This window comes from Amblyomma maculatum, chromosome 1 (assembly GCF_055883805.1).
Source record: "Amblyomma maculatum isolate TAMU_Amacu chromosome 1, ASM5588380v1, whole genome shotgun sequence".
Classification (NCBI taxonomy): domain Eukaryota; kingdom Metazoa; phylum Arthropoda; class Arachnida; order Ixodida; family Ixodidae; genus Amblyomma; species Amblyomma maculatum.
In genome coordinates this window covers 264,590,355-264,617,387 of record NC_139344.1, presented here as the reverse complement: position 1 = coordinate 264,617,387, position 27,033 = coordinate 264,590,355, and the positions used below count along the sequence as shown (strand labels likewise).

Below are 27,033 nucleotides of genomic sequence, written 5' to 3'. Positions count from 1 at the left end.
TATTGTAATATACTCCTTTACCTTTTAACCTAAACTGTCCTTTCTCTTTGGCGCTCACCTCTTTGATTTCTGCTACCTGTCTCCCTGCTATCCCTTTATTTCCGCCGCCCCAGTTCAGGTGCTTCAGTTCATTTCGATAGCAGATACCGGAGCAGGCAAAAATCTTTCCCTTCTTTTATTATTTTATTTTATTCTATAATAATAATAAAGCCACTTACTACTTACTAGTGCTGACATCTTAGAGCGAAAGTTTTATTGCTTTAGTTGAAGATCGCGTCGTTTGAAGGCGCCCACCGGGAGCTGCGATACAACTGTGGCTTTTCCGTCATGTGCCAGCAAACCGGCTTGAAATGAAGGCTGTTGTTTACGAATGTGCTGCTGCAGCGGCACTTGAGCACGCAAGCACAAGGGCGTTTGAGGTGTACACAGAGAAGTGAGATTGTTGTGCGCTTTTTCAGATTTGCGCCATGAAGCCGTGTGGAACCAAGGAGGACGCTTGACACGTGCACTGCTCTATTTTAGGCAGCGACGTGTGTATGCACCAGGGTTCGATCCATGAAGACTCGTTTAGCATTTAAGTTCGCCTTCGGTTTATCTCCGAGTTCCGCGCCCTCTTCATCCCGGCGGAGCGCCGACAACGAGCAGTAAAGACACGCTTGAAAATTAGTAGGACGCCTAATCTTCGCCTGGAAAGTAGACGCGATAGCGCCCTTTCATTCCGCGAACTTTTGGCATTGAGAGACTGGCGCAGAGTTTAGCGAAGCATCTTTTGTTGGGTTAGTTTTTCGTCGTAAGAATGGCGCAGAGTCAGTCTCACTTTTTGGTGGACACTTACAATGAACAGCATACCGTTGGAAGGGCTGATGTCGTCTGTTCGAATTTACATCGCAAAGTAGTGTCCAACTTTACTAGCAGGGGATGCTAAATGAAAAGCAAAACTCTGCACACAGAACGGTTACATCGTAATTTTGATCCGAAATCACGTGTGTATTTTTACCGACACGATTTTCTCAATTCTGGGTTACGTTGACGGCGACTCCTTTTATATTAGAAAACACGCCCTATGCGATATCGCGTAATATGCTTTTCTCAGCGCTACCGTCCTCTTTCCGTACATCCGCTGACCTTACCTGCTGGGAACGCGATAGAACAGAAGGCTGCAAGCAGAACAAAACTGAGTACGTACGTTTAGCACAGAGGAGCCGAAACGAACCGGCGAGACACCAACAGAAGCATGCCATTCCAGGACTCTCGGCCGCTAATGCCGCTTATTCACGCACTAGGCTAGCTTAGCTCGGCTAGTTATTTTAAAACCTTGACCCGCTACCTGTACTATGTACCGAACTGATCCATGTGATGTTCAAACGACCATCCGACACACATATTCCCTGTCAAGAAGGCCAATCTTTCTTATTAAAGTATATTCATTCAGCTACAATATATATTAACATATTTTTACTTGACTAATCAAGCTATTGCTTAAAACTGATTCACTACTAGACATTAGAAAAATGTAGGTGCATATTTTCAGGTGCCAGCCTGAAAACATGAGATAATATAGACCAGATTTCTTGCCTACTGGCGCCGATAATTCAGAGTTTTTAATAGGCCATACCTGCCCATGTGTTACCAAATACCTTGCACACATGCATTGTCCTAGGTGCGCCATGACATTTTCCGCATTTCTTCCAAAAGCATCACGAACGTAGAAGCGAAGCATTTTAGCACAGCTATAACACTGGAAACCACTTATCCGCGCTTATCATCCTTATCAAAGTCGACCATCTGTACCACTACGGAGATATGTATGACACTCACGGCGTAAGACTTCAACTCAATGACACTCGTAGGCCGATACAGGGCAGCGCTTGCATAAACGACTCGCAGAGTTCACGGCGGACAGTTACTGCAACACTGCCACGAATGCCTCGAAAGTAATCCAACACCGGTTGTACCACGGTGCCTGAGGGAGACTGACACATACGCGTGAGGTTACAAACAAACGAACAGCACGTGTCCGACTCTCATTTCGCGCCGTAGACCGGAAGGATATGATTCGCTCCACGTGCAGCGTCAAGCGCGAAGAGCCAGCCAAGCGCGTCGTGAGGCTCATCCGATCTCGGAGCCCGCGCGAGGCCCGGCCGACTTATGTATAGCAACATGGCGTGCATCTCCACGTGAGACCCGGAGCCTTCAACGCACCGCGGCGACCTTCTCGGGGAAGGGAGTCCGGCGAAGCAGCGGGCGAGATTCATTACCTGCCGGGCCATGTTCGCGGTTTGAGACTCGCCAAAGAGAATAAGCAAGGGGGCTCTCGGATGGGGACTTGCAAATTACCCACCGCCGGCGGCCTTGGGGGCGCGTATTACACACTGGACCGCAGTTGAGAGTGAGTTGGAAAGAGATGGATCGCTTTTCGCAAGGTTGCAAGAGGCTCTAGTTCGGTGGGCGAAAGTGCGCGCGGCCTAAAACTCTCGTGTGTTGTGAGCCTTGCAGGAGAGCCTGCGTCGTCTGGAATGATGCTGAGGTGCCGGAGCGTTGCAACGAGATGTCTTCTGTTTTAAATTCGAGTTCGTGCTGAGCGGCACCCCAGCCAAACAAAGTTTCTTCAGCTACAAATGAAAGCGCAGCGGCCACTTAGATGCTACCACTAAACCACGCTCGAAGGCGAACGAAAGGGCTTCCCAAGAGAGGCAAGGGAGTATGCGCTCTATACCAGCGAACTAATGGCACCCACAGCTGGCACGCATTGCCTACGTGGCGGTGCGCAGGAAATGACGTCAAGCATCCCACAGTTTCACGGTCAATACGAAAGTGCGCAGCACTAGCAATTTGTCTACTGTAGTCATGGTGAAATGCGCAACAAACACGACACAAAAGTAAGAGGAACACGTATCACGGGACGAGCGCAAACTACCAACTCGTCCCGTGATACGTGTTCCTCTTACTTTTGTGTCGTGTTTGTTGCGCTTTTCACCATGACTACAGTAGACATTCACCAACTAGCCCGCCAACAGCTCCTGTTACTAGCAATTTGCTTTTGTTTTTCGCGCCCATCCATTCAGCATCTCTGTGGCCGGTTTCTTCACGTTCTAAGCTGCCAGTCTTTCACGCTGCACTTCGGATGACGTCCTCTTCACCTCCCCTGACAAAGCTGCATTAGCGACTTAATTAATTAGGCCTCCTTCATTTTAATAAGAACCTAAAGAGAAGTTAAACGAATAAAAGCTAAGCCAAATAAGTGCTAAGTAATGTTTGTCCATGTATATCCTTCCTTAGCAAAGCTAAACCGCTGCGTTATTATTTTTTTTTGTGGTCACTAAATTCTTTACCGTCTACTACTTTAAACAGGTATGAATTTCTAAATTGTGTGTACCTTGAAGCTTCTTATAATTATCCCGAGAGGGAGCTGACTCGAAATGGTCTCGGCAACTTCGCTAGAGGTAGGGGCTCCGCTCCCGCTGCACAAATTCTCATAGATATAAGATATCCTTGTCTAATGAGAGATATCGAGCTCACATGGACTTCAGGTAATACGGGCAAGCCTCGAAATGAGGCCTCCCGCAAACACGCTAGAGAATTAGCCGGCCGATTGGTGGCGCAAAGCCAGGAACCGAAACCCTCAGGTGAGCCGCTCATATCTTTCTACGAATTCACTGCACATTACAAATCAATAAGAACATTTACACCACCCCTCAAAACACTCACCCAACAACAGCAGGTCATGTGGAGATATCCATAAACTGGGGCCCTCCCCAACTAAAACTACATATCAGAATTCATAAATAAGAACAGGAACACCGCCGCTTTGGTGGCGAGATTGATAACTGATCTGGGTGTACAAAGTCCATAAGCCTCCCTAGAATGCTTGCATGATCCATCTAAAGAAGTTTCGAGTAAGGTCCGGTCCAGCAATGACCCGGGCATTAAGCACAAGGCCGTCGAATGGGTCAGCCCCGTCAAACGTCTTGATGGCCTGCCGAAAGCAAGATAGCTGCTGCTTCTGAGCTGCAGCCTTTCGCCCAGAGGATGAAGAGATTGAGAGGCAAAGCTAGGACGGAGATAGTGAGGCGGGCAAAGACTGTAGAGGGCACTAAGGCTTCGTACGTGCCGTGAAGGCGAATCAATTAACTATTTTCATCCACCCACTAAACCACTGTAAATCACCCTTATTCTACCGTAATATACTCCACTCTAACTTTATGCACCCAAATCTCTCGGATCTCCCAAACATATGTTGCACTCAACTGACAGCAATGATCGACTTAGGCACAGATACGGCGCATTTTGCTGCTTCCAAGTCCGCCTGTCATCCTCACTTACCTTCATTACCAGTTCAACTACACCAACTTCAAGGCAAAGGCCTCTCCAATGTTTCTTCAATTAAATTGCTCTTGTGCCAGAAGAGGCCAATTTATCCCCGCCTGACTCTCTTGGGTATCCACCCTCGCTTGGAATCCACTCTTTTGCCTTCAGGGATCACCGCATATCTTGGCTGCGTAATGCTCCACCCCTGCCCATTTCTGGTTGATTTCATTAGTATATCGCTAACTATATCCCTCAAAAGGATACTAAACGACAGCTCTACCTTACAGGTATGAACATATGGGCAAAAAGTGGCGAATAATGAAAAAGGTTGAGCTTAAATTGAGGACAGCGTATCGAGGTATGGAAAGAGAAGCAATAAGTGTGGGCATTAATTGAAAGATGGCAGAATGGGCTAGGGAAGATACGTAAGCTAATTATATTCTAGTAAATTCAAGAAATGGGCATGGCCAGTGCACACAATACGAAGGGATGATAACTGAACATCGCTGAGGATAACAGACTAGACTCCAAGAGAAAGCATCCTTGCTTTCGGGTGGCAAAAATTTAGTAGAGCGGATGAGGTTAGGGATTTGCGGCGGCGACGTGGCCACGTCTGGAACAGCACAGGGTTAATTAGAAAAATATGGGAGAGTTATTTGTCTCGAAGTCGACGTTGTAAGGCTGATTACACGATGATAACTTAGTTTGCTCTCTGACCTATTCTGCGCACCTTTTGTCTCTCAAGGTTACAGTTCCATTCATTTTCCTTTCGATTGCTCAATTTAAGTTGAACTCTTTTTGTTAGCTTCCACGTTTCTGCCTGCCTCATACAAGGTGAGTAGCGGCAAGACGCAGCTTTATATACTTTCCTCTTGAGGAATACTGGCAAACTGCCGTTGATTATCCCAGAACAACTTCCAACGTGCCAGCTCAATTCCTAATTTCGTAGTCATTTTTCTCTCCTTGCCGGGATTAGCAATCCCCATTTGCCCTCAGTAGATGTATTACGTTAAAACTTGCAATCCTTCGGTGCATATCGTAAACTTCTTATCGCTTCTGAGACTGCTGGAAATTATTTTAGGCCGACAGTTGTGTTTTGCCTGCCTAGGTCTTCAATGACGCGTTGCAGTTCGTCCCCTGAATTATTTAGCATGAAAATTGCGAACTGGAGATTACCAAATATTTTCTGCATTAACATTTATTTACTACTGTTCTCCATCCAGGTCTCTAATACCTCATACAAACCAGCGGTGATTAGCACTGAAGAGATGATGTTTCGCAGCCTGACGCCATCTTTATCGAGGAATTTTTTATGGAATACTGCGGTGACTGTACAGCCGCTATAAGGGGTGATTTTTTAAACATTTTGTAGACTTTTATTTTAAAAGCTACGATAGAGCTTAATGATTACAAGAATAATAAACTAAAATTAGCTAACGAACCTTTACATTTTTGTTTTATTTTAAGAGGCAATATTATATTGCGAAATTGAAGGCCGTCAACTGTACAGGTGCGTTGCATTTTTCAATTTTCTTAATCAGCAGTGTGATTGCAAATATTGAACATACAAAAACGCGCTTCAAAGATCCCTTAGTTGGTTTTCGGCATTGCATATTTCTAAAATGGCGTCTATTGCATATCCAACGCACCAAACACAGACGCCGTTTGCTTATTACCTAACAGTGAAGAAGTTAACTTGATCTTGGTAATATTACCACACAAAACGACGCCATAATATAATTATGCAATGCGGGAAAGCCAACTGAACGAGATTTTAAATGGGTATTTTTGACATGCGATGTTTTGAACCACACTGCGGTGAAGAAAATTTAAAAACGGGGTCGACCGTTAATGTTGACGGCCTTCAGTTTTTTAATATAATATTGCCTTTTAAAATAAAGAATATAAGGTTGTTTAGTTAATTTGAGTTAAATAATCGCCCAGTCATGACGCCATAACACGTACACGATGTCCGCCTTGCTGTAAAACCCACCTATACAGCCTGCACAGACGGATATCTTGTAGCTTTCAAAATATTAGTTCGCAAACCGTAAAAAAGTCACCCGGTAGATTCCTTCCAGTATTTCTACATGCGATTCTTCTACACCTTGGCTCTGCAATGCCTGCATGACTGCTAATATATATTATACAAGTGTTCATTAAAATCTACGCCTCTATCAACTGAATGATAGTGCAAATCTGGTCTATTTTTGAGTGTCTTTTATTGCGAAAGCAATACTGCTAGCACTTCGAGCCTTTGGCGTGTCGTGTCGAGGCGCCTACATACATGACCTTTCACGTGACCGTGTGACGTCACGCCAGACCGAGAGACGGGGCCCCAGCTTGCGCCATCGGATGGTGGCGGCGAGTCCATACACGGCGCTGTGTCGCAGCGGAGAGAGGGCGCTCGCTGTTTGTGACGTCACGCTAGGAGGATAAATGGGGCTGTGGCTCGGCTCCTCGCACTAGTCGGGGCCGAGCCACAGCCACCTTCGGTATGTCGGATGATGCGTATAAGGCGTATAAGGCCCATTTAAATGGGCAAACAAGAAGTGAATTAAGCTACTAGAAGCAACCAACAGCAGCATCCGTGCTTTCGCATTACTCCAATGTAGATTCTGCAGTGCTCTAATTTTTTTTTCCCGAAGAGTCTGGTCCTTTTTTTTTTTTAATGAAGTCAGCGGTTAAGGTATTTAAACTGCCGGTTCTATATTCTAGATTTCTTGTAAACGACAGTAAGCAGACCGGTCTGTAATGTTTTACAAAAGTCCTGGATGTACACTTCCAAATGGCTTAAGATGACGTAGCTTTCTCCCAAGATTCCGGTACCCTCAAGGCAGTATTAGTGGGTGACAAGTGTTTGTAAGATAAGGTCCCCATATTATTTCAACAGATCTGTAGTTACACGTATGTGAACATAATATGACGCTATTTCCATATGCATCGCCTTGGAAAAATTATTTACTTCCTATACCATCATCTGTAGGATGTCCAATTTTTGTACACCAGTGGCTTCATCATTACCATCTTGTTTGACTCGGCAGCCGTGGAGACAAGTGCAGAATTATTCGGCTTCTATAACTGTACCTTGTCCATATGGATAATTACATTGTGCGCCTTGTCTCTTGGAACGTACAATTCATTTCCGCCAATAAACGGTTTCCTCTTGGCCGCTTTAGGGTACATTCTTTCTTTACAGCCTGCAATATCCTCTTCATATTATATTTCCTTATGTGCTTACCTTGCCTATACTGATCAGCTTCGACAGTTCTGCCAGTTCAATTCTATCGATCGGATTAGATGTTTTCATACTTTGGCCTTTCTTAATCAAGGTTTTCGTCTTCTGAGAGAGAGAGAGAGAGAGAGAGAGAGAGAGAGAGAGAGAGAGAGAGAGAGAGAGAGAGAGAGAGAATTTTTCCATTTTCTGTCAAGCTACCTTACCCTGCACTTTTATTGTGCAGTCGTAGACATTTGTGAGGTTGTTATTAATCTCCCGATCATAACTTTCGGTGCATTCAGTTAAAGCGGATCTTTTATTCAGCTAGGTTCTAAATTGATCTACATTTATTCTAAACGGAAAATCGTTTATGCGCTTGAGTTTCCTCCGTTACTTAATCAAATCTAGGCTAATTCCAGACCTCACCATCTGTGGTGACTACACCTCATCCTGTCGAGCATCTCCATATGCTTAATTCACTCTGCCAGCCATCAATATAAAATACCTTATTCTTAGTCTCACCGTTTGGTCTCTTTCATGTTCTCTTCGGATACTTTCGTTTTCGGAAGAAGGTATTCATAATACTTAAGCTGTTTCGCAAAAATCAGGTGGAAGCTTACTTCGCCTTAAGACTAGACGTGAGTGCCTTTAATATCATCTTTTCGTTCCGGGTTTTAATAAACTTTTATTGTTTAAATTGTTCAAAATTTTAAGGAGTGTTATTACTGCATCTTTACTGCACATCCCAAACAACACGTTGCTAAGTCATACGCACCACAACGAATTCACTGCAGGTGCCCCTCTAACACGATTAGTACCACCGACCCTTAGTGGCCTATACGTTGCGTGCCCGCCTGCCAGACAGAGGTTCTGGGTTCGTACCCGAATAGCGACAAATGTATTGTATTGAAATGCGTATTTTTTTTTCCGTCACGCTTCTGGGACGTCTCTGGAGTCTGGGGTACGGCGACGGCTTTTCGCCTGAACGAGCCGAATACAGTATCGCGTAAATCAGATACACTGTAGGTATACAGGGCACTGGAGTTGACAGTCATTGCAGATAAGCATGTTTTCTTTGTGGGCACTTGCCTCGCCCGAGTATCCTGTGCCATCTCACGGATGATCCCAGCGCCCGAAATCCACATATGACGATACACGCGTATCGATTTGCCTTTCTCATAATTCATTTACCTGACCTGCCCAAGTCCCACTTGCATTCGCTCTTAACAGTTCACATAGATAGCGTGGCTGCAGTTCAACATGGAGGACGCAGTGGTGTTGGGGAAAAAAAAAAAATGCGCGTCCTGAAGGGTGAGGTGTCCCAAGCCTCTGTAATTTCCCCCAGAACACCCCTTTCTGCTCTCGCTAAAAAAAAAAAAAAACGCAGACTTCTGTTTAAGTGTAGGTGGCATCGAATGCTTGCCGCACCGCGTCGTGCGTTGCGGCATCAACACAGTGACACACATCAAGCTTTAGTCTTCCTTCAGACTCTGCTGCCGAAGTCATCCTGTCGCTCCTAGTCAGTGTCGAAATATGAAGAATCAGTGGCCCCGTGTAATAACAGGTGAGTTGGTGCTATTTCACATTGGTGCTTTAGAAAAAAAAAAAAAAAAAAAAAAACCCTCGACAGGGAGTTACCCTAACGAATTGCACAATGTGCGGCCTTGCTTCGTTGGCAAATAGCAGAAAAAAAAAAAAAAAACCCACTCTTAAGACCTGGACAATGAAAGAAAGGACGACACAGCGCTGTAGCTGAGGTAAACTCATTCAGACTGTAACACTCCAGTTTCTAACCGCTCTTATAGCTCTTAAGCTCTTATAGTGCTCGCAAAAAATGCGGAAACCAGCTGAACGAACATTGAAACAAACTAAATGTAGCTACTATTTCAGACTGTTGGATGGAAGAGAAGAAAATAATTGAGACCTCCACCTCGAGGTTTCTAAAAATATTCACTCACAAGTTCTCCTGGTGTAAATACTAGATTGAAAGTTACAAACCAAGTTTCTAAACACAGTTTAGATATTTTGGCTCCTCTTAATCTTTAATCTCTGCACAATTAGTCTTCTTACCAATTTATGTTTAAGTGTTCATATGATTTCGTTTCTTCCTTGTTAACATAATAAATTTGTTTCAGAGTATGTGTATTGTGTTCCTTTTAGCTTATTTTGCGTTTGCTACATGAGTTATCGGCGTGCATTGCTGGTTTTGGTGCAAGACGGGCCGAGGACTAGTCATGTTGCCATTCGAATCTTCTTGCTCAATTTCAAACTTTTTGTCTATCTGGTTGATAGGAATATTTTATTCCTTCGTTCAAAAAAATTATAAGATACTTGTGCATCACTGTTATGTAGTGTTTGGTGGAACGGCGACACACGGACGATCCGCACGATCTTTGAACGTGATCATGATTTATATGTAGCCATGTTTAGACGCAGAATAAATGTTATAATTGGATTTTTGGATATATATATGGCTGCGGTCCGCTGCACTACTAGGCAACAGTGATTATGACAGGAGTATAGTGTTCCGTCGAAAAAAGAAACACGAGATATGTTGCACTTATAGTGGAACCGTAGTCCTCCTACTTGGTTTCGGTGCTGTTTCAGGCTTGTGCGCGCTTGTGTATTCTTCGACGAGGCGGATGATTTCCCAAATATAGCATAAGAAAATGTAATAGAACAGGACTAAATTAGTCGACATATAACTATTTGGTTGCAAAATAAGCCCTCCAACATGAAACGATGGCTCCTCCCGAACAGCACATTATTTGTGAACACGTAGCTTGAAAGTCGACACTTTTTGTCGTTTTTGTCTTAAGGCAACACAAGGACACTTACTCTCTCCGTTATCGGTCGATGTGATCATTCATTCCCGCTTTTTGCCATCGTGGAGTCTGTATCTCCCTCTATCGCGGTCAGTGCGCCGGCGGCTCGTATCACCAGTGTGCTGCATCGGGAAAGGACCGCGAGGTGGCGTCAGCGTTGCTGTTGAGTGCGAGTATAAGTAAGGCACAACGTGGAACGGCGGCTAAGAAGAAAAAGAAATATATGATTATATGGCGAAGGCCCTTTGGCAGCAGGATGGGCAGCCGCATTGGCCCGTTTCTATCCTCCGTCATGGGCAGGGCGAATGGCTTCCCAGCCTGATTTCGCGGCTTGAGGTCCCGCCGCAATCAGCGAGCTTGGCAACGCGCTCGGAATCCCTCTCTGTTTCAGTGGCTCACATGAGTCACCTTAGAAATGCAGTTGTTTGTAATGGGTGAAATGCGTTGAATGACGCACCTAGCCGGAAGTGACATGCACAATACGTGAAGCTCACGGAAGCACTAAGACATGCGGCAAGCCAGCCAACAAAATTTCTAGCTGCACTGTGCTGCCCGCCCTTCAGCGCTCGATCACACATATGTCGCGTCGCGCGACCATTCTTTTCGATGTTGTGTGAAGACTGACCGACGCAAAACAGCCACATGGATGTTAGTTTTGAGTTTCCATGTAGAGGTGTGGACAGAATTAAGAGTAAAACGCTACAGCTGTCTGATTCTATTTACGATGTGCTAAAAGAAATTGGGAGGTAATATATGCCCGTACTGGTAGGAATGGCTGATACCATCTCAAATTGAGATAAAATAGTTGTTGATTGGTTTGGTTTGTGGAGTTTAACGTCCCAAAGCAACTCAGGCTATGAGAGACGCCGTAGTGGAGGACTCCGGAAATTTCGACCACCTGTGGTTCTTGAACGTGCACTGACATCGCTCAGCACACGGGCGCCTTGCTTTTCGCCTCCATCGACAAGCGACCACCGAGGCCGGGATCCGATCCGGCGTCCTTGGGAACAGTAGTTGAGCGCCGTAACCACTGCGCTACTCCGGCGGGGTAAAATAGTTGTTGATTCATAAGGACAACTTCGTAATGCGCTTGTACAAAATCGCGCGCTTGTTGCGTCTGTCTTGTACAGGCTATGACATATAAAAGAGCCGTACTAAATATAAAAAAAATAATATTTCCCGTGGAACCGTCGCGAAAACAGCAAGCAAAGAGAAGTACCCGACGACAGCGTGGCGATCAGGTGAACGAAGTGGATCGAAACTTACCTTGCTGTACTCATCGTGGATAGCTTCTAGATCGTCAGGCTTGACGTCGTCCTTTTCCAGCTCCTGGATGGAGGAATGCAAACGACACTGAGTGAGTTCTCATTCTCCGCCTACGGCTTCGACACAGCTTTCGAGCTTAAATATTTACTCTTTACGCACACCTTATGCGAGCATTAGTTCCCCACTAAAGGAATTTTCTTTTGCTATGAAATTGCCAAAAAGCTATGTCCTATTTCCGGAAATTTTATTAAAATATGAAGCAAATTGTACATTGGATATATTGGTTTGGTTTGGTTTGTGGTGCTTAACGTCCCAAAGCGATTATGTGATGTTTTTGATTATGAGTAGCTGTAAAACCAGCCGTACACGAGCCGGGAGGCAGCATCAAATGCTGTGATATGACAATTAATGCTCAAATTGTTTAATTCCGTAATTACTTCGGCAACTATTTCCCGCAATTCAAAAAGTGTATGGCATCTTTGGGTTGCGCTCATATATGTTATCTTTGTGGTTGCGTTCATAGACACGTATGCGCCAGAATCACGTGCCATTTAACTCACCAACATGCAACCAGTGAGAAAGAAGAAGTTCCGGGACCCTACATTTGAGAGATCGGAATTACGCCGCTGCGGGTCACATATCATAGACTGGGATCACGAAGTGACACACGGATCATGAGCGACGCCCGAGTGGCTGCGGATTGACTTAGATCACCAGCGGCTCTTTTTAGTGTGTATTTTGCCTCCATCAAAATACGGCCTTCGCTGCCGGGATCGAATTCGAAATCTTGGGATGGGAAGCCAAACGCCAAAGCCACCAACCCACCACCTCTCAATGTACGTATCCTCATTGAATTATTTGTTGCGTATGAAATATTTATTTTTATTTTATTTATAGAATAGCTGCATCGCCTTCGTGGCATTACAGCAGGGGCACTATCGTCACTGCAGCAACACTATCGTTTTAGCATTGTTATTTTGTAAGCGACAAATCATCAAAAACAATGAACTGTCATTGGGTCTATATTATAGCAATAATTATGACAAAATAAAAGATCGTGAAGCTCGAAATTTGGACAGGAATTTGAACCACGCTTTTGCGTATATGGAGTAGGGCTTAGAACGTGGCTTTGTGAAACACGAATGAACACTGGTATTGGCTGTATTCGTATTTCAGCTAAATTTGAACATTTGCCCAGAGTAGATTTCTGCCTCCTCAGCTTTGACGGGCTTCGAATGAGCACCGACAGGCTGCAAGCCTGTGAGTTGAGCTTGTATTCAGTTATAATGACGTATACTTTGCGAGACCAGTGTTACTCTGCCAGCTAGGGTGAGATGCAGTCTGTGCGCAAATATCGGCAGGAAAAGAATTTCTCAGGAAGCAGAACTAACTTCAATGATGGTTCCGCGCAGTTCGTCGAGACTGATGTGTCGCAGGGCGCTCCACGCTCCAGCAGACCGTGCCTAATGGAAAACACTTGTGCGACTCTGAGACGCTTCTGGCGCCGTCAATAGGAACTCTGACCTCTCGGCGGAGTGTCATACCCGGGTTCCACGCAAGCAGTTTATACGTCAGTCCTTGACCGCAGACGCCAGCGCGTCTGGCATTGTTGTGGCGCTTTCTGCAAGCGTTTCCAAAGATAGGATATCCGCCTGCGGCGCGAGAAGCACTCAAAGAGGACACGGTACCTATAGTATGGCTGTGGCTATAGGCCTTCCCCTGTGTACAGACTACTTCTCGTTTAATTAGCGGGAATACTCGTTCAGTGTGTACCGATGTTAAATTCCCTGAAAGCTCAACGCATGGAACAATGGAACATTATCACTGGCTCAAGAGTCACAGTTGGCATGACATCATTTTTTTTTTATGGGCAAGTATGACTGCATTAAACTATTGCGCAAATGTGAAAGCGTGAACTTAAGTTAGACAAAAATTTTCGCCAGCATGAGGGAATTTCTGCGTACCATGACAGTCCTGACAAAATACAAAACTACGAAAGACATAAAATCTAAAAAAAAATAATAATAAAAAAAAAGGAACCGATCTTAGGTTGCGTGTAAAAACAGCCAATATGCTCTGATGTGTTGGCAAGGCGGTTTGAGAAAGGCAGCATCAGAAGGATGCACAGAAGGTTAAAAGGAAGGAAAGGTACAAAACTATGTGGTTATAGAATAAAGGCGAGTACATTTTTTGTATACATTACAAACATCCCGAGAATTAAAAAAAAACAAACAACGTATGTGCATTTGCTGAGTAGTTTTTGATCGAACAATAATATGTTATACTTAAGCCAGGAGTCATCGTGAGTGTAGCTTCTTGGCTTCAGTTCGTTTGTCATTTTTGTCTGTTCGTGGTCGCTTTCCACTGTGTGCATTTTCTGTCTGTAACAAGTTATTATTACTCTGCTGTCACCTTCTAGTGACAAATCCTCTGGTCACAAATATTAGAATAAAATAGAAAGCAGGCAAACTGGATGCTGTTCTTGACAACATTGTGAAGACGTTGTGCAAGAAAGCTATTTTTGGAAAGCGCGATTGCGTTTTTTAACGTGTTCCATAACTGTATTTTTGTTGTTGTTGTCTTGTTTGTGCTTTTGTATTTAGGTGCTCGTTTTCTTATCCCCCAACAACAACAACAACAACAACAACAACAACAACAACAACAACAACAACAACAACAACAACAACAACAACAACAACAACAACAACAACAACAACAACAACAACAACAACAACAACAACAACAACAACAACAACAACAACAACAAAAAAAAAAAAGCAGTTATGAGAATGGCCCCTGTCCTTTCTCTTCTTTTTTAGTCTTCGTAAAATTTGCGCCCACCAAGTCGTACTATTGCACATTTTTTATATATAAAAAAATGGTCTCAGTGCAACGCGGACGTGACGGCATCAGTTACAGTTCAGGCGTTCAGTCGTGTCCGACTCTTCGTGACCCTATGGACCATGTCACGCCACGCTTTCCGGTCTCTCACTATCTTCTTAACATCACATAGCTTCATCTGCAATGCCTCGAGAATGCCATCTAACCATCGCGTTCGCTGCCTACCCCTTCTCCGGCGACCCTCAACCTTTCCCAACATCAAATCTTTCTCCAGCGACTCCTCTCTTCTCATCAGATGACCAAAGTAGCTGAGCTTTAACTTGAGAATTTTACCCTCCAATGAGCAGTCAGGGTTTATGGTCGACAATATCGACTGATTTGATCTTCTGGCAGTCCAAGGAACTCTTAAGAGTCTTCGCCAGCACCACAATTCAAACGCGTCAATTCTTCGGCGGTCAGCCTTTTTCACAGTCCAACTCTCGCATCCATACATCACAACTGGAAAGACCATAGCACGGGTTATACGGATCTTGGTTGCCAGACTAATGTCTCTGCTCTTTACTAGGCGGTCAAGGCTAACCATTGCTCTCTTTCCCAGAAGCAGGCGTCTCCTAATTTCATGGCTGCAGTCACCTTCCGAGGTAATCTTGGCGCCCAAGAACAGAAAATCTGTCGCAGCTTCCACTTCTTGTCCATTGATGCTCCAGGACTTGATAGGGCAAGACGCCATGATCTTCGTCTTTTTAATGTTCAGGCATCAAGGTTGTACAAATGTCAATTATTCGCAGCCACCCCTCTGTGAAGAAGCCCCATCAGCTTTCAATGCGTTTCAAGGTATCGCAGACCACTGTTTCGGACGTTATGAAGAGATACACACTCAGAGGAGGCTCGGCATTTTGATCTTCACCGGGACACGCCAGATTGACCAACCAAGTTGTCCAGAAACCACGAGAGCTTCACGCGAGGCGAAAGAAACTCTTGACTGCCTGTTGTCGAGATTTCCAAAAACTTCGCCCGGGTATCATGTCCCATACAGTAGCTCCATATACTGTGAGACACTATGTGCAATGTGCTGAGCAAAACGACAGGATCCATTAAAGACTGTGAAAAAAAAAAAAGAGCTTTCAGAATAGTGTAAGAAAAGGATCACCTGGTTTTTCTACATGAACTGAAGTTTTTGCCACATGAAAATAGTTGGATTTGCCGTATGCACGCACTTCATATGGCACGGAGTTGGTTCTCCGCTATAGTGGATTTGGCCTCCTTCATGGAATTCAAGGTATCATGAACAAATAAACAGGCTGATCAAAGTTGGTCAATTATTCTAAAGGGCATGCTTCTGAGTTTTCGATATTTGTTTCAAGAGAACGACTCAAACCACACTTCTACGCGTGGGAAAATTGGTTGGAGAAACGAAAGATGCTCATAATAGGGTGGAGAAGCAACTCTGGCGAGATACCTAATGCGTAAAGCATTACGAGCGTAAAGCTCGTAGGATCATGGGGCGGAAAATTACCTGTCCGCAAAAGATGTCCGCATACCGATAAGGTCAATAAGGAGGTAATCGATAACTACTAAGTGGCATATAAATAAGAGCTTAGTAATTGGCCATGACCAACATGGTGGCGCCTTCCAGATTTATGTGGTTTATGCACCCGCAAAATTTGGCCCATCGTGCTACAAAAATTAGACTTCGTCTGAATTTGACCAAAATTGATGTTAAACCTAATTTGATTATATGGCCAAATCAGTGGTGCCACCACCACAATTTGCCACGCTTACGCATTCTTTACGCGTAGGAGACTACCTGCACCCTAATTTCTTTTTTTTTTTTTCATATAAACATCTTTGAACAGGCTTCGCGCGTCTTTTGAGGGACATAGAAGCCAGCAGCGCCGAGATGGAATTCGGCCAGCTGTTATCAGAGTGGGGAAACATACTATGCAACGCTGATTGACAGCTTCCCGGACTCTGAGCCTCAACGGTGACACTCAGTGATCGAGACATAAGGTTTGCGTGCAAAGCGCTAACGCCTATAGACCATTGAGAAAAGGCATTCTTGAAGCTAGTGACACATTTTAGAACAAAAAACATCTTATCCCAGTCTGCAAAAACTACAGACATTTTTTTATTGCCACGACAGAATGTATGTGCTGTTTATGACAGTTAACATGTTATGACAGCAGAAATTTCTCTGTTGACCACAATTTTTTTAGGCACAACAAAAAGTACTGCAAAACTACAGGCCAAAGAAAAGCACTACATTAAAAAGTGGAGTACTTGAGACAAGTACTACAGAACTGCAAAAATGTTTGATTTCTACGACAGAGCTACAGAATATTTAGTCGTATTTTTGACATGGTTATGCAGCGTTTTCGACTGCGATCTACGAAAAGGGCAGATAGCTGTTCTTCATAAATTTTCTCGTAGAAGAAATTGTGCTCTAATAGAATGGCACATATTTCCTGCAATCTTGCAAAAAAAAAAATTCTGATCATGTCTTCACGCAAACTTCATGCACAAGTTTTAGTGCAGTAAAATACATTAAATTCAAAGAACAAAAGCATTCAATCTTATATTCACATTGCATGTTGTCGTAGGAATACACGTTACGTTATGCGGAAAGTAAAATAACCTGCCCCAACTATGCCCGGATGAGCTAATTACAAATGTAATCACTAAAGTGTTTTGGATAGAAGACATAGTGAATACGTTATCCAAGCAAGAAAAATAAAGATAACTGAGCACATCTTCAAAACAGAAAACAAAATAAAGCTAACTATTTCACTTCGGTACAAAGGAACATTTTTTTTTTTCTTCCGAAAGCATCGACCACAACTACGGCTGCGGAAACTTGGTCTCACGCACACTGAACAGTCCATACCTAACCACGCATTGTGATAAGGTCTGCCGCGTAAACTTTCAATCGAAAGTGTAATTTTTGGCCAAAGTGACCTCGCTTTAAGATGACTCAAAGGCAAAGCGAAGCGCCAATGCACGTCGTAAAGACGAGTGCACGTATTTGGCGGCCAGAATTGATTCCGAACCTTTCCTTTCCGCCATCACCCAGTTTTACGTGTACTGAAAGTAAAATCCAGGAGGGCAATAAATCTTCCACCCTTACCGTCACCCAGTTTTCTGAGACAACTCACTTTTTTTCAAGTGCTTACCTTATTTCACTACCACACTTTTTTTAGACATGCTTTCTTTTGCCAGTTTTTCTGAGCGTTTGTTGAGGGCCCCTATCAATGAATTCGAGCACAGTTAAGAAGGCAAAGGTAATTAAAGTCACCGAATAACGAAAAACAGACTGAAATAAGCGTTTACGAAAGGATGATTGATTAGAGATATGGAATTAATATTTGATAGGCTGTCGACTCAGTTTAAGTACAAGGCACGGATAAAGAAGGACTTATGACACTTGTGAATTACCAGCTGTGCGTGGTCACGTTGTGTTTAATGATAAAATGCCCTACGCACAGATAAAGTGCGACAATTTTCCCTGCAGCTCCTCAGCTCTATGCGTGCCGCGGGACCAAGCCGTCTACGCCGCGATAAGGTAGCACAGCGTTGCCTGATTTTAACAGTGCGTTGTTCGACACAGTGCGTTAGACCGTAAGTCACCCGTGGGCTTTTCGGTGTTTATTGCAGAGAAAAATCGGTAGACGTACTTCGAGGGGCTATGGAACGAAAAATGGTAGGGGTAACATTAAGAGATAGAAAGCGTGCAGAGTGGGTCAGAGAAATAACTCTAGTTACCGACATTCTAGTGGAAATTAAGAAGAAGAAATGGACATGGGCAGGACATGTAGTGCGAAGAGAGGATAACCGATGGTCGTTGAGGGTAACAAACTGGATTCCAAGGGAAGGAAAGCGTAGCAGGGGGTGGCAGAAAGTTAGGTGGGCGGATGAGATTAAGAAGTTCGCAGGGGTCAAGTGGATGCAGCTAGCACAGAACCGGGTTAAGTGGAGAAATATGGGAGAGGCCTTCGCCCTGCAGTGGGTATAATCAGGCTGATGATGATGATGATGACTTCGATGTCTAATTCTTTCTGGGAAACCGTTGTTTTGCGGCCAATAAAATTCTCAGCTAAAATGATAAGCGAGGTACCCGCCGTGTACTGTGCGATGTCAATTCAAGTTAAATAGACATTTAAGGGACGTATAGAACTAAGCAACGTGGGTCGTTTCTTCTCTCGAAACACTGCCAGCGTTGTTACTTAGCGGAAATATGTCTCTTTTGCTGAGAAAACCGTGGGCGAATGCCCGAAATCCTTCCAAATTCAAAGCGTCCGCGAAAAATGAACTGCGGTAACATCATCACATGACGCCTTCGCAGTCAGACTAATCATAGGAGTCACGGTCACGTGAGCGATGGAGTCTGCTGTCACGCCGAGAGATCGCGGCGGCCGCGGGCTCTGCCGCCTCGCTATGTCTCAAGCGCCCTCCACTGTCACCGCTGCGTCGCATGCGTCTGCACCTTGCTGCAGTGCGCGTGTCCGGTAAAATTAGGCTGCGTGGGCACGAAAGAAACTACGCGGAGTTATCGAGCTCAGCTGCAGACTGTACAGCAAACTGGTGATCGCGTAACGCTTATGTGTGGCCGTGGGTGCGTAGTGTGCTGTTGTGAAGTGCGCTCGGAAACGCCGATGGGCTTCAAAAGCATGCGGGGAGCAGTAGCGTTCAGTGTATTTGATGCAGTACATCATCTCAGTAGAAACCCGAGCACGCATTTCTCATCAGGCGACACTCTGTGCTGTTGGCTATCGGCTCTCGTTCATTAACTATACATCGCAAGTATGATCGCTGGCAAGTCTTGTGAGCGACAATGCTGTCGTTGCAGTTTCTACGCCTGAGAATGACTCCTTGTGGTGTGTGGGCGGAAATGAATCAGAGCACGTTCCGTGCAACTGTAGTCTGCCTCCATCTGGCTGTTGGTCGCAAGATTGAATAGAATCGCCCCTTATGCAACGGCGAACACTCCTTTAGTGTGGATGCGCTCTAGCGTCGTCTGCTGGCCAGCAGGGTTTGCGTGGCGCGTACGGTGCACACGCCCGGTGTCTGTAGTTTGTTTCGTGGTTTCGGCGAGCTATAATTTACTCGTGTACTTCTTATGAAGGAAAAAAAAAAAAAGGCTATCGCCATACGCTGCAATGAAGGCACTAATTGTCCATACTGAGTATGTCATGCTGGATCACGACGTCCTCCGTCGGATTCCGGTGCTTGAGGTTTTTGTCGCGCTAATAGTAGCCATGCCATACATCAAACACAGTGATGATGGCATTAAGCGCCGTGCCAAAAAAAAAAAAAAAACGAATAGGCGCTGCCGTCCATAAAACTAAATGCAAATGGGCTGAAAAGTAAGTCTGTTTAAAATCGAACAGGTACTGAAGCATGAACCGGCTTGAAGACTCCTGCCGATCAGAATGTAGTTTTAACGGGCTATATGTAAAGCGATTATTATTGATATCCTCCTCCTCCTCCTCCTCCTCCTCCTCCTCCTCCTCCTCCTCCTCCTCCTCCTCCTCCTCCTCCTCCTCCTCCTCCTCCTCCTCCTCCTCCTCCTCCTCCTCCTCCTCCTCCTCCTCCTCCTCCTCATCATCATCATCATCATCATCATCATTATTATTATTATTATTATTATTATTATTATTATTATTATTATTATTATTATTATTATTATTATTATTATTATTATTATTATTATTATTATTATTATTATTATTATTTGTTGTTGTTTTTTTTCTCCTCTATCTACCGTTCTTTTTTTTTATTTCTTCTTTTGTGTTCTCTCTGTGTGTGTAAACATGTTTGTGCATTTTCATTTTTGTTTCTTATTTCTTTTTTATTTGTGCTGCAGCACGAAGACCACATGGTTGTTCCTGCACACAAAAAATAAGATTATTATTATTATTATTATTATTATTATTATTATTATTATTATTATTATTATTATTATTATTATTATTATTATTATTATTATTATTATTATTATTATTATTATTATTATTGCTGTTAAACCCTAATCGCATCGCCGAGTCTCAGCGGTTAGAGCGCTCGAATTGCGCGCAAAAGGTGAGGTTTCGACCGACGTAGGCCGTGGCGGCGATGTTTCAATGAAGGCGAAAAGCGAAGTGCCCGTGTGCTGCGCAATGTCAGTGCAGTTTAAAGAGCGCCAGGTGGTCCAATTAATCCGAAGTCCTCCACCACAGCGGAGTCCCTCAAAGCCAGTGTTGCATCAGGACGTTTTAAACCGCACATACATTTGTTTTTTATTACACTCGGAGGCTACTGCGCATTTGTCATAATTGCAGTAAGCGAATTTCGCACGGTAAATCTCGATGATTGTACATCACTGTTTCTGCAACATTGCTATTCGGCTCAGTGCTGCTGCTCAGCCCCGCGAAAACCCGTTGTTTCTGGAGAAGCACAACATATGTTACCAATAAACATCGTACGGGCTTAACTATCTGGCTTGCCTCCTTGCTTGGCGGTGTTCACATAAGGAATTATTTGATCTTGATAGTCGCAAGTCTCACGAATACGAAGACAATCTATTTCTTTCGTAAAAGTGAAACATTAGGAAAAATGTTATTCGCGGCACTGGTTTTGCAAATAACTATAAACTTTTGTTTCGCAACAGGCTGAAACGAATGCTCGATAAATACACTGCTAACGAAATTTGTGGGATTCGGGCTTTCTGCGGCTGCCCTTTGCGCGGCCGCCGCCCGCTTCCCAGTTGTTCTCGTTCCCTTTCTCCCGCCTGAGGCGGCGGAGAGAGGCTCGGACGACTTGTCACTGTCGTTCGGGCCACAGCTCCGCCCTGGCGTCCCAGTGGCTGTTCTCATTGGCGCCTTTTGGCGGGAACACGGCACCGCTTCGACGGCCGCGCTCGCGCGACCGTCCGAGCCGAGCTCAGAGAGAGACCCCTCCGAGACATCGCAAGGTGCGTACGCAACTGTTCTTGTCTGCCGGCCTTTGTCCGCGCAGAGCAGTGTGTACTCGAGTTCGTCTGCTCCGGGTCTTACCTGAGAGCGAAACTCGAGCCTGTCGATCGTGATCCAACGATCCGCGACAGGCGTACCTTGCGGTGGTTGCCCACTCTCTCTCAAAGGAACCCTCTGGTCACTGCGAGAGAGAGATCACAGCACGCCCTTGCGTGCTTGCGGCGCGCACCCCGTGTCACTTCGTGCGCGCAGGGGAGCCTTGCTCCTCGCGCGCTGCCTTGACACGGTGACTGAGTATGTGTGTGTATGTGCGTTTTGCATATACGTGTATGTGTGTGCGTGTGTGTGTGTGTGTGTGTGTGTGTGTGTGTGTGTGTGTGTGTGTGTGTGTGTGTGTGTGTGTGTGTGTGTGTGTGTGTGTGTGTGTGCCGCTGGAGGAGGGCGTTTCAATAAACGTCTCCTTTGTGAACTTGGAGGTTTGTGTCCTTGCAGCGCAGTGCTCTCCTCCCTGTGGAGGTTGAGTGCGCGCTGCGGTATTTCAGTGTGCGCGTAGTGACGGCTGATCGGGGCTTCGGCTCGCGCGACGCTCGAACCCGCGGTGGTTGGTGGCCTATGTCCACGTAGAAACCACAAATTTTAACCTATTCAAAATCCTTGATTAAGCCTCACCACACTCATGCACAGTCATTTTCACTGCCCGCCCAGCGACTATTTCGCAGTCTGCACTTCAGCGTAATGAAAAAAAAAAAAAAAAGTCATTTGCAGAAGATGCTAAATTTTGGCGAATGGGTTAAACTCCTGATACACGGCCAAATGTAGAGACATTTTCAAAAATCATTATCCGGCTAATTTGCCACCGGTCAGCGCCACATACAAAACTTGTATGCTTTGTTCGGTGTCAGGATTTGTTGGTATTCTGATTTTAGTCATTGGTGCTGTATCGTACCATCAAATTCACTGATATCGGCTACTCACTGCACTCGGCACGCTATGCATGCAAACAGTCAGCTTTGCATCTGTGGCGTCAAGTATACATTGTTGGCACGGCCTTAGTTTGGGACAATAATTGGAAGCAGTGCCGACATTGGTGAGCCAAAGTTGATGTGCACTCACAGTCTGTGGCAAAGTTGTCGGGCAGTATTCCTGCCAGTGCTATATTTAATCTACTTGATCCTCTACTCAAAGTCAATATAGTGAGCCAGACTGTGTCTTTTCGTAAGTCAAGTCAGAGCGCAAAGTTCTCATCAGCGCGCGCATAGAAGATGCTATAGCACAACATCATAGCATGCGGGTGCGCTAACCCCATTAGAGACGAGTCTAGCGTTTGTGGTATCCATCCCTCTTCAGTCCTTGTCCTTAGCGCTAGTTACCACGTACCTTGAATCTAAAGGTCACCAACTATCCCTGTTGTCCGCTTCAAAGCAGTATACGTGCAAAACGACATCAGCAAAAACGAAATTGAGGTGGTTGTGGGCCTTATTTTCCTACGATCAGTACTTCTTTTCCGCATCATTGGCCAACTCTACGCTTCTTTATACAAACTTGGAACACTCTAAACAGTGCATCGCTCATCCATTGCAGAGGGCACCTTTTCTTCGCCAGACAGCCCGCCGCAAACTTGGCATTGAACCGACTAGCTGAAAGACAAGGGCGCCACCTCTAGGTCGACCTCGTGGCAAATAGCTGTCCCTGTGGGATGCACGCAGCCTAATTTTGACGAACATATATCAGCTGACTGAATATTTTTCTAGCAGAAAACCTTGCCTTGCATGCTGACCTGCGCTGGGAATGTTTCAAAGTAAGCCAAACAGGAGATTGCGTGGCCAAATCGACCGTGTCACGTGGTACCGTGACGTCACACATTCCGATGGTCAGTCAATGCATGCACATTTCACCACCTGTCAGAGGCATGCCCATGATTTTTGGCTTACAAACACCAACGCCTGATTTTCTGGGGAAGAGGGCATTTAACGCAATAGAACCAAAATAGCATGAATATTGCACTTTGACGATTGCATTGCCGATTGTAAGCACTGAAATGACAGTGAAACCACTTCAAAAGCAGCCCATCAAGCACAATGGAGCGTGAATACCGTTTAGAGCTTGCACTTCTAGACTTACTGGTGCCACACGCAGAATTCAGCGCTCGCGTTTATGTGTAGCCTTTCTCTCCGTCGTGTGCTAAGTGCTGTTTAAATATGAGACTTCACATCCTTGATTAAGCTCTCCACTCTACTCTCCTCGTATTTCGAAGTATAGTTACTCGCTGGGATGAATAAATAACGTTTCTTTAGTGCTCTGATATTTACGTCACTCATGGCATTCTCCCGTGACGCATTGCGCCACGGGTGAATGTGTTATGCTTACTGTTTTGGTTGGTTATATATAATAAAAAACTAACATATGTGCGAGGCGACCAAGCGACGAATCTATCAGTATAACCTGACTTACAATTTTCTTGCAATGTCCCTTTAAAGAACCCCGGGTGCTGATCGAAATATCCGGAGCTGTCCGCTACGGCGTCCCTCAATGCCTGATTCCTTTTGGCGCTTTAAACCCTATAAATCTAAAAGCGGTGAATATCAGAAGAAAATATCCTTAAAGTTTTCAAAGGCTGTCATGCAAGCAAATAATACAATTTCTGTTTTTTTTTTTTTTTTTTTTTTTTTTTACCTCACCGGTTTGCTTGCTTTGACTATTGGCTGGGTAGTGGACTCATCGACAGTATTGGCTTGATTGCGTTAGTATACGCTTGTGTTGACAGCACTAAACTTCGAAAACACTCGTTTAACACTAGTGCTTGAGATGCTAAAAGACGGTTGGAGCAATACGGTCTAGATGCACGCATGTAAGTCTAGACTTGGCGATCTGGCGATCACTTATGCAATAGTGGCTGTTACGATGGATGCTACTAGGCGACATGTCTGAGCGTGCACCTTTACAATGCTGTAAAAATGCTACCAGCTGCATTCTTAGCCTCCCTTCTATTCATGCTTGTGTCTGACTATAATTTTCTGGAGCCAAGTTTTATGCTAAGAAGAGGTCACATCGTGTAAACGAGATTCTCACCGACCTTCGCAGCATCGAGTGACGCGATAGGTACTTAGCACAAATTTGTCATTATCCGAAGTTTCTGCGAATTTTTTTGAAGTTTCGACAAGTGCTTTGCGTATTTGGTACCTCCCCATCACGGTGTAAGCGCACTTGATCAACGACATAATTGGTCTCTAGTGCGTCACAACTTCGGTGAGAGCCTATACTCCGTTTCATACATCATGTGCAACACTGCCAAAGTTACAACTCTTGTTCGCGCTCTCCGCATCCGCGATAAAAAATAGTGCCTGCTCTTGATGAGAGCAAATAATAGTTATTCTGTCTGCAAGCTTACATTTGCCATCAACTTCATAAAGAGCACCTCTTTTGGGAGAAAGGATCGGATTCGGTGAACTTGCATGTTTTTATGTCGTTTTCGTTCGTGTCGCGTTTTCGCTGCCCCGCAACTTTGCCAGCTGTGCCACTAGATGGCGCCGGCTGTGCCCTCCGCGCTGCGCATCTCTTTTTGAAAAAATGGTTCTTCGTTGCGCATTTTTTCTATAAGATCCGCACTGCGAAGATGTCTAGGCACGTGAAGCAAGTTATTGCAAACGTGTATGCTCGGAATAGAGTCCGTTTCCGCAAGAACCACTCGGCCATAAAACGAGCGGGCAGTGATACGCCTCCATATTTTTCTTGCGGACTACTTGCGTACCTTTCGCTGCGTTGCACCTGATGTATGAAACGGAGTATAATACAACAGCATCATGGATGGCCCACTGTGGGAAGACTCTCTTTGACCAAGTATATATAGCGTTGAACTCAGCTTCAGTTCCCGGATCGCTTTGCATGAAGCTTGCATCGATAGTCTCCACCGAGGATGACTAATCCTTTTGCTTATATGAGCTTGGCCAAATCATAACTTTCTCTGCCGTAGATTTCGATCCATCAAGCATTGAAATTCGCTCTCAAAGAAAAAGGGCTCGCCTGTAGAATGAAATGGATATCTGCGCTTCATATATGCCCGCTGCAGCGTTCCTTGCCTTCCAGTGATATTCACGTAGGTTTGGAATATTGTCATCGCTGTTCTGAGCGCCTCCTCAGCGTTTCTTTGCTTTGAAAAGGAAAGAAATGAGAAAGTTTTTTGGCGAAAATGGTAGTCGACTTTCCGCAATATGTCTGAAACCGGAAAGTGCACAGGATAGCTACAAGTCCTTAAGGATGAAATCTGTCTTAGTGCTTAAGGCGGCGAGACTCACAGAACAAAGAAGGCGTGCATTGTTATACACAACAAGGCTTTCTAGACTGAGTGCGCCTATTTTTTCTTAAAGTTACTCCACTACCTTGCAAAGCTGGAGCGCTTCACAGGATACATGTACTTACATTTAATTGAATGATCAAATAAAGAACAAGGTGAAGCTGCAAATACGGCAATTGCGGCAATTATTCGATCCCTCTACAAGAGAAGGCTGCGATGGAAGACCCGCTTTTAGCGATTATTTTAATGACACAACCTGTAGAAGTGAGAGCGCCGTCTGAAAGATAACCACACACCATGGCGAAATTGGCGACTAGCAAAAAAAGTGCAGATAATATTGATAATTTCTTCCTTCATGCTTCTTTGTCGAGCAGGTAGGAGACGTGAGGTCAACCGAAGCTCTTCACCTTCGCGTCTCGTCTTCACTGAGGCGGTGTCAACTGCCAGCCGTGTGAGGCAACGCAGTGCCGAGAATGTGACGCAACTGAATGCCCCAATGAAACTACGTGCTCAGGTCTTCTCGAAAGACGCTCGCTTTAAGACCGCATAGGGCGCACAGGTCAAGGCTGTGGGCAGGCCCGACAGCCATTTGTCACGCGGCCGGTACTCAAGATCGCGAAGGAAACCTCCAGACTGCGGCTTCCCATCGCTGAATCGAAGAAGCAAAAGCATTCAGCGAGCAAGGTCGATTTGGAGCGACGTGACCACGGTCGCTGGTCTCGTCGTGAGTCGAGCGCGGTCACTGAATTGCTCCGCATAGGTGGCTTCGCGGAAAATGAGTGTCCGTTCATTGGAGCCCGGCTGATGCAGTAAGATGGCACGATTTAACCCCGAAGCTCCGCCGTGTACATCTTTCAGATACACCGTATAGTTTCAGCTTAATGTGCGTGAATGCATCAAAGGCTTCTACGTGCAGCAACGCCATCAATGGCCGAAGGCTTTTTACGGTACGGTACAGTGAAGCCGGCAATACATCGTAAGCTTGTTGCGTGTCATTTCCGAGTGCCAAGTGGAACACACGAATCTTTTTGTTTCACTTTCGCTGTCATCGTCCGCGCGTGTTTCAATATTTATGTAAAAAAAAAAAAAAGGCAACTGACAACATTATCTTGAATAAAAAGATAAGGCTGAGGGACTTTAATGAAATAATATGATAGTCCTAAGATTAACCACTTCCACCGGCAGTAGCCGATTACCGGGTACTCATTCCTGCCTAAACCACGTCGATTGACTCTAGTTTCGCTTAAAATCGGCCGCACACTCTAGCTGCCTTCTTATATGATTTGCTACAAATACTGAAACACTGTTCAGTTTAAACTTATTTTACTTATCTTCAAC

General features: G+C 44.9%; 1 protein-coding gene across 1 annotated transcript in view; it reads right to left on the bottom strand.

Annotated features, from left to right (window-relative positions):
- Nucleotides 1-27,033, bottom strand: part of LOC146206435 (uncharacterized) — a 422,112-nt gene that overhangs the window by 148,967 nt on the left and 246,112 nt on the right. The window contains exon 15 of the mRNA XM_084591099.1: nucleotides 11,617-11,679. Coding sequence (XP_084447225.1) covers nucleotides 11,617-11,679 — 63 coding nt within the window. The remainder of the gene's footprint in view (nucleotides 1-11,616; nucleotides 11,680-27,033) is intronic.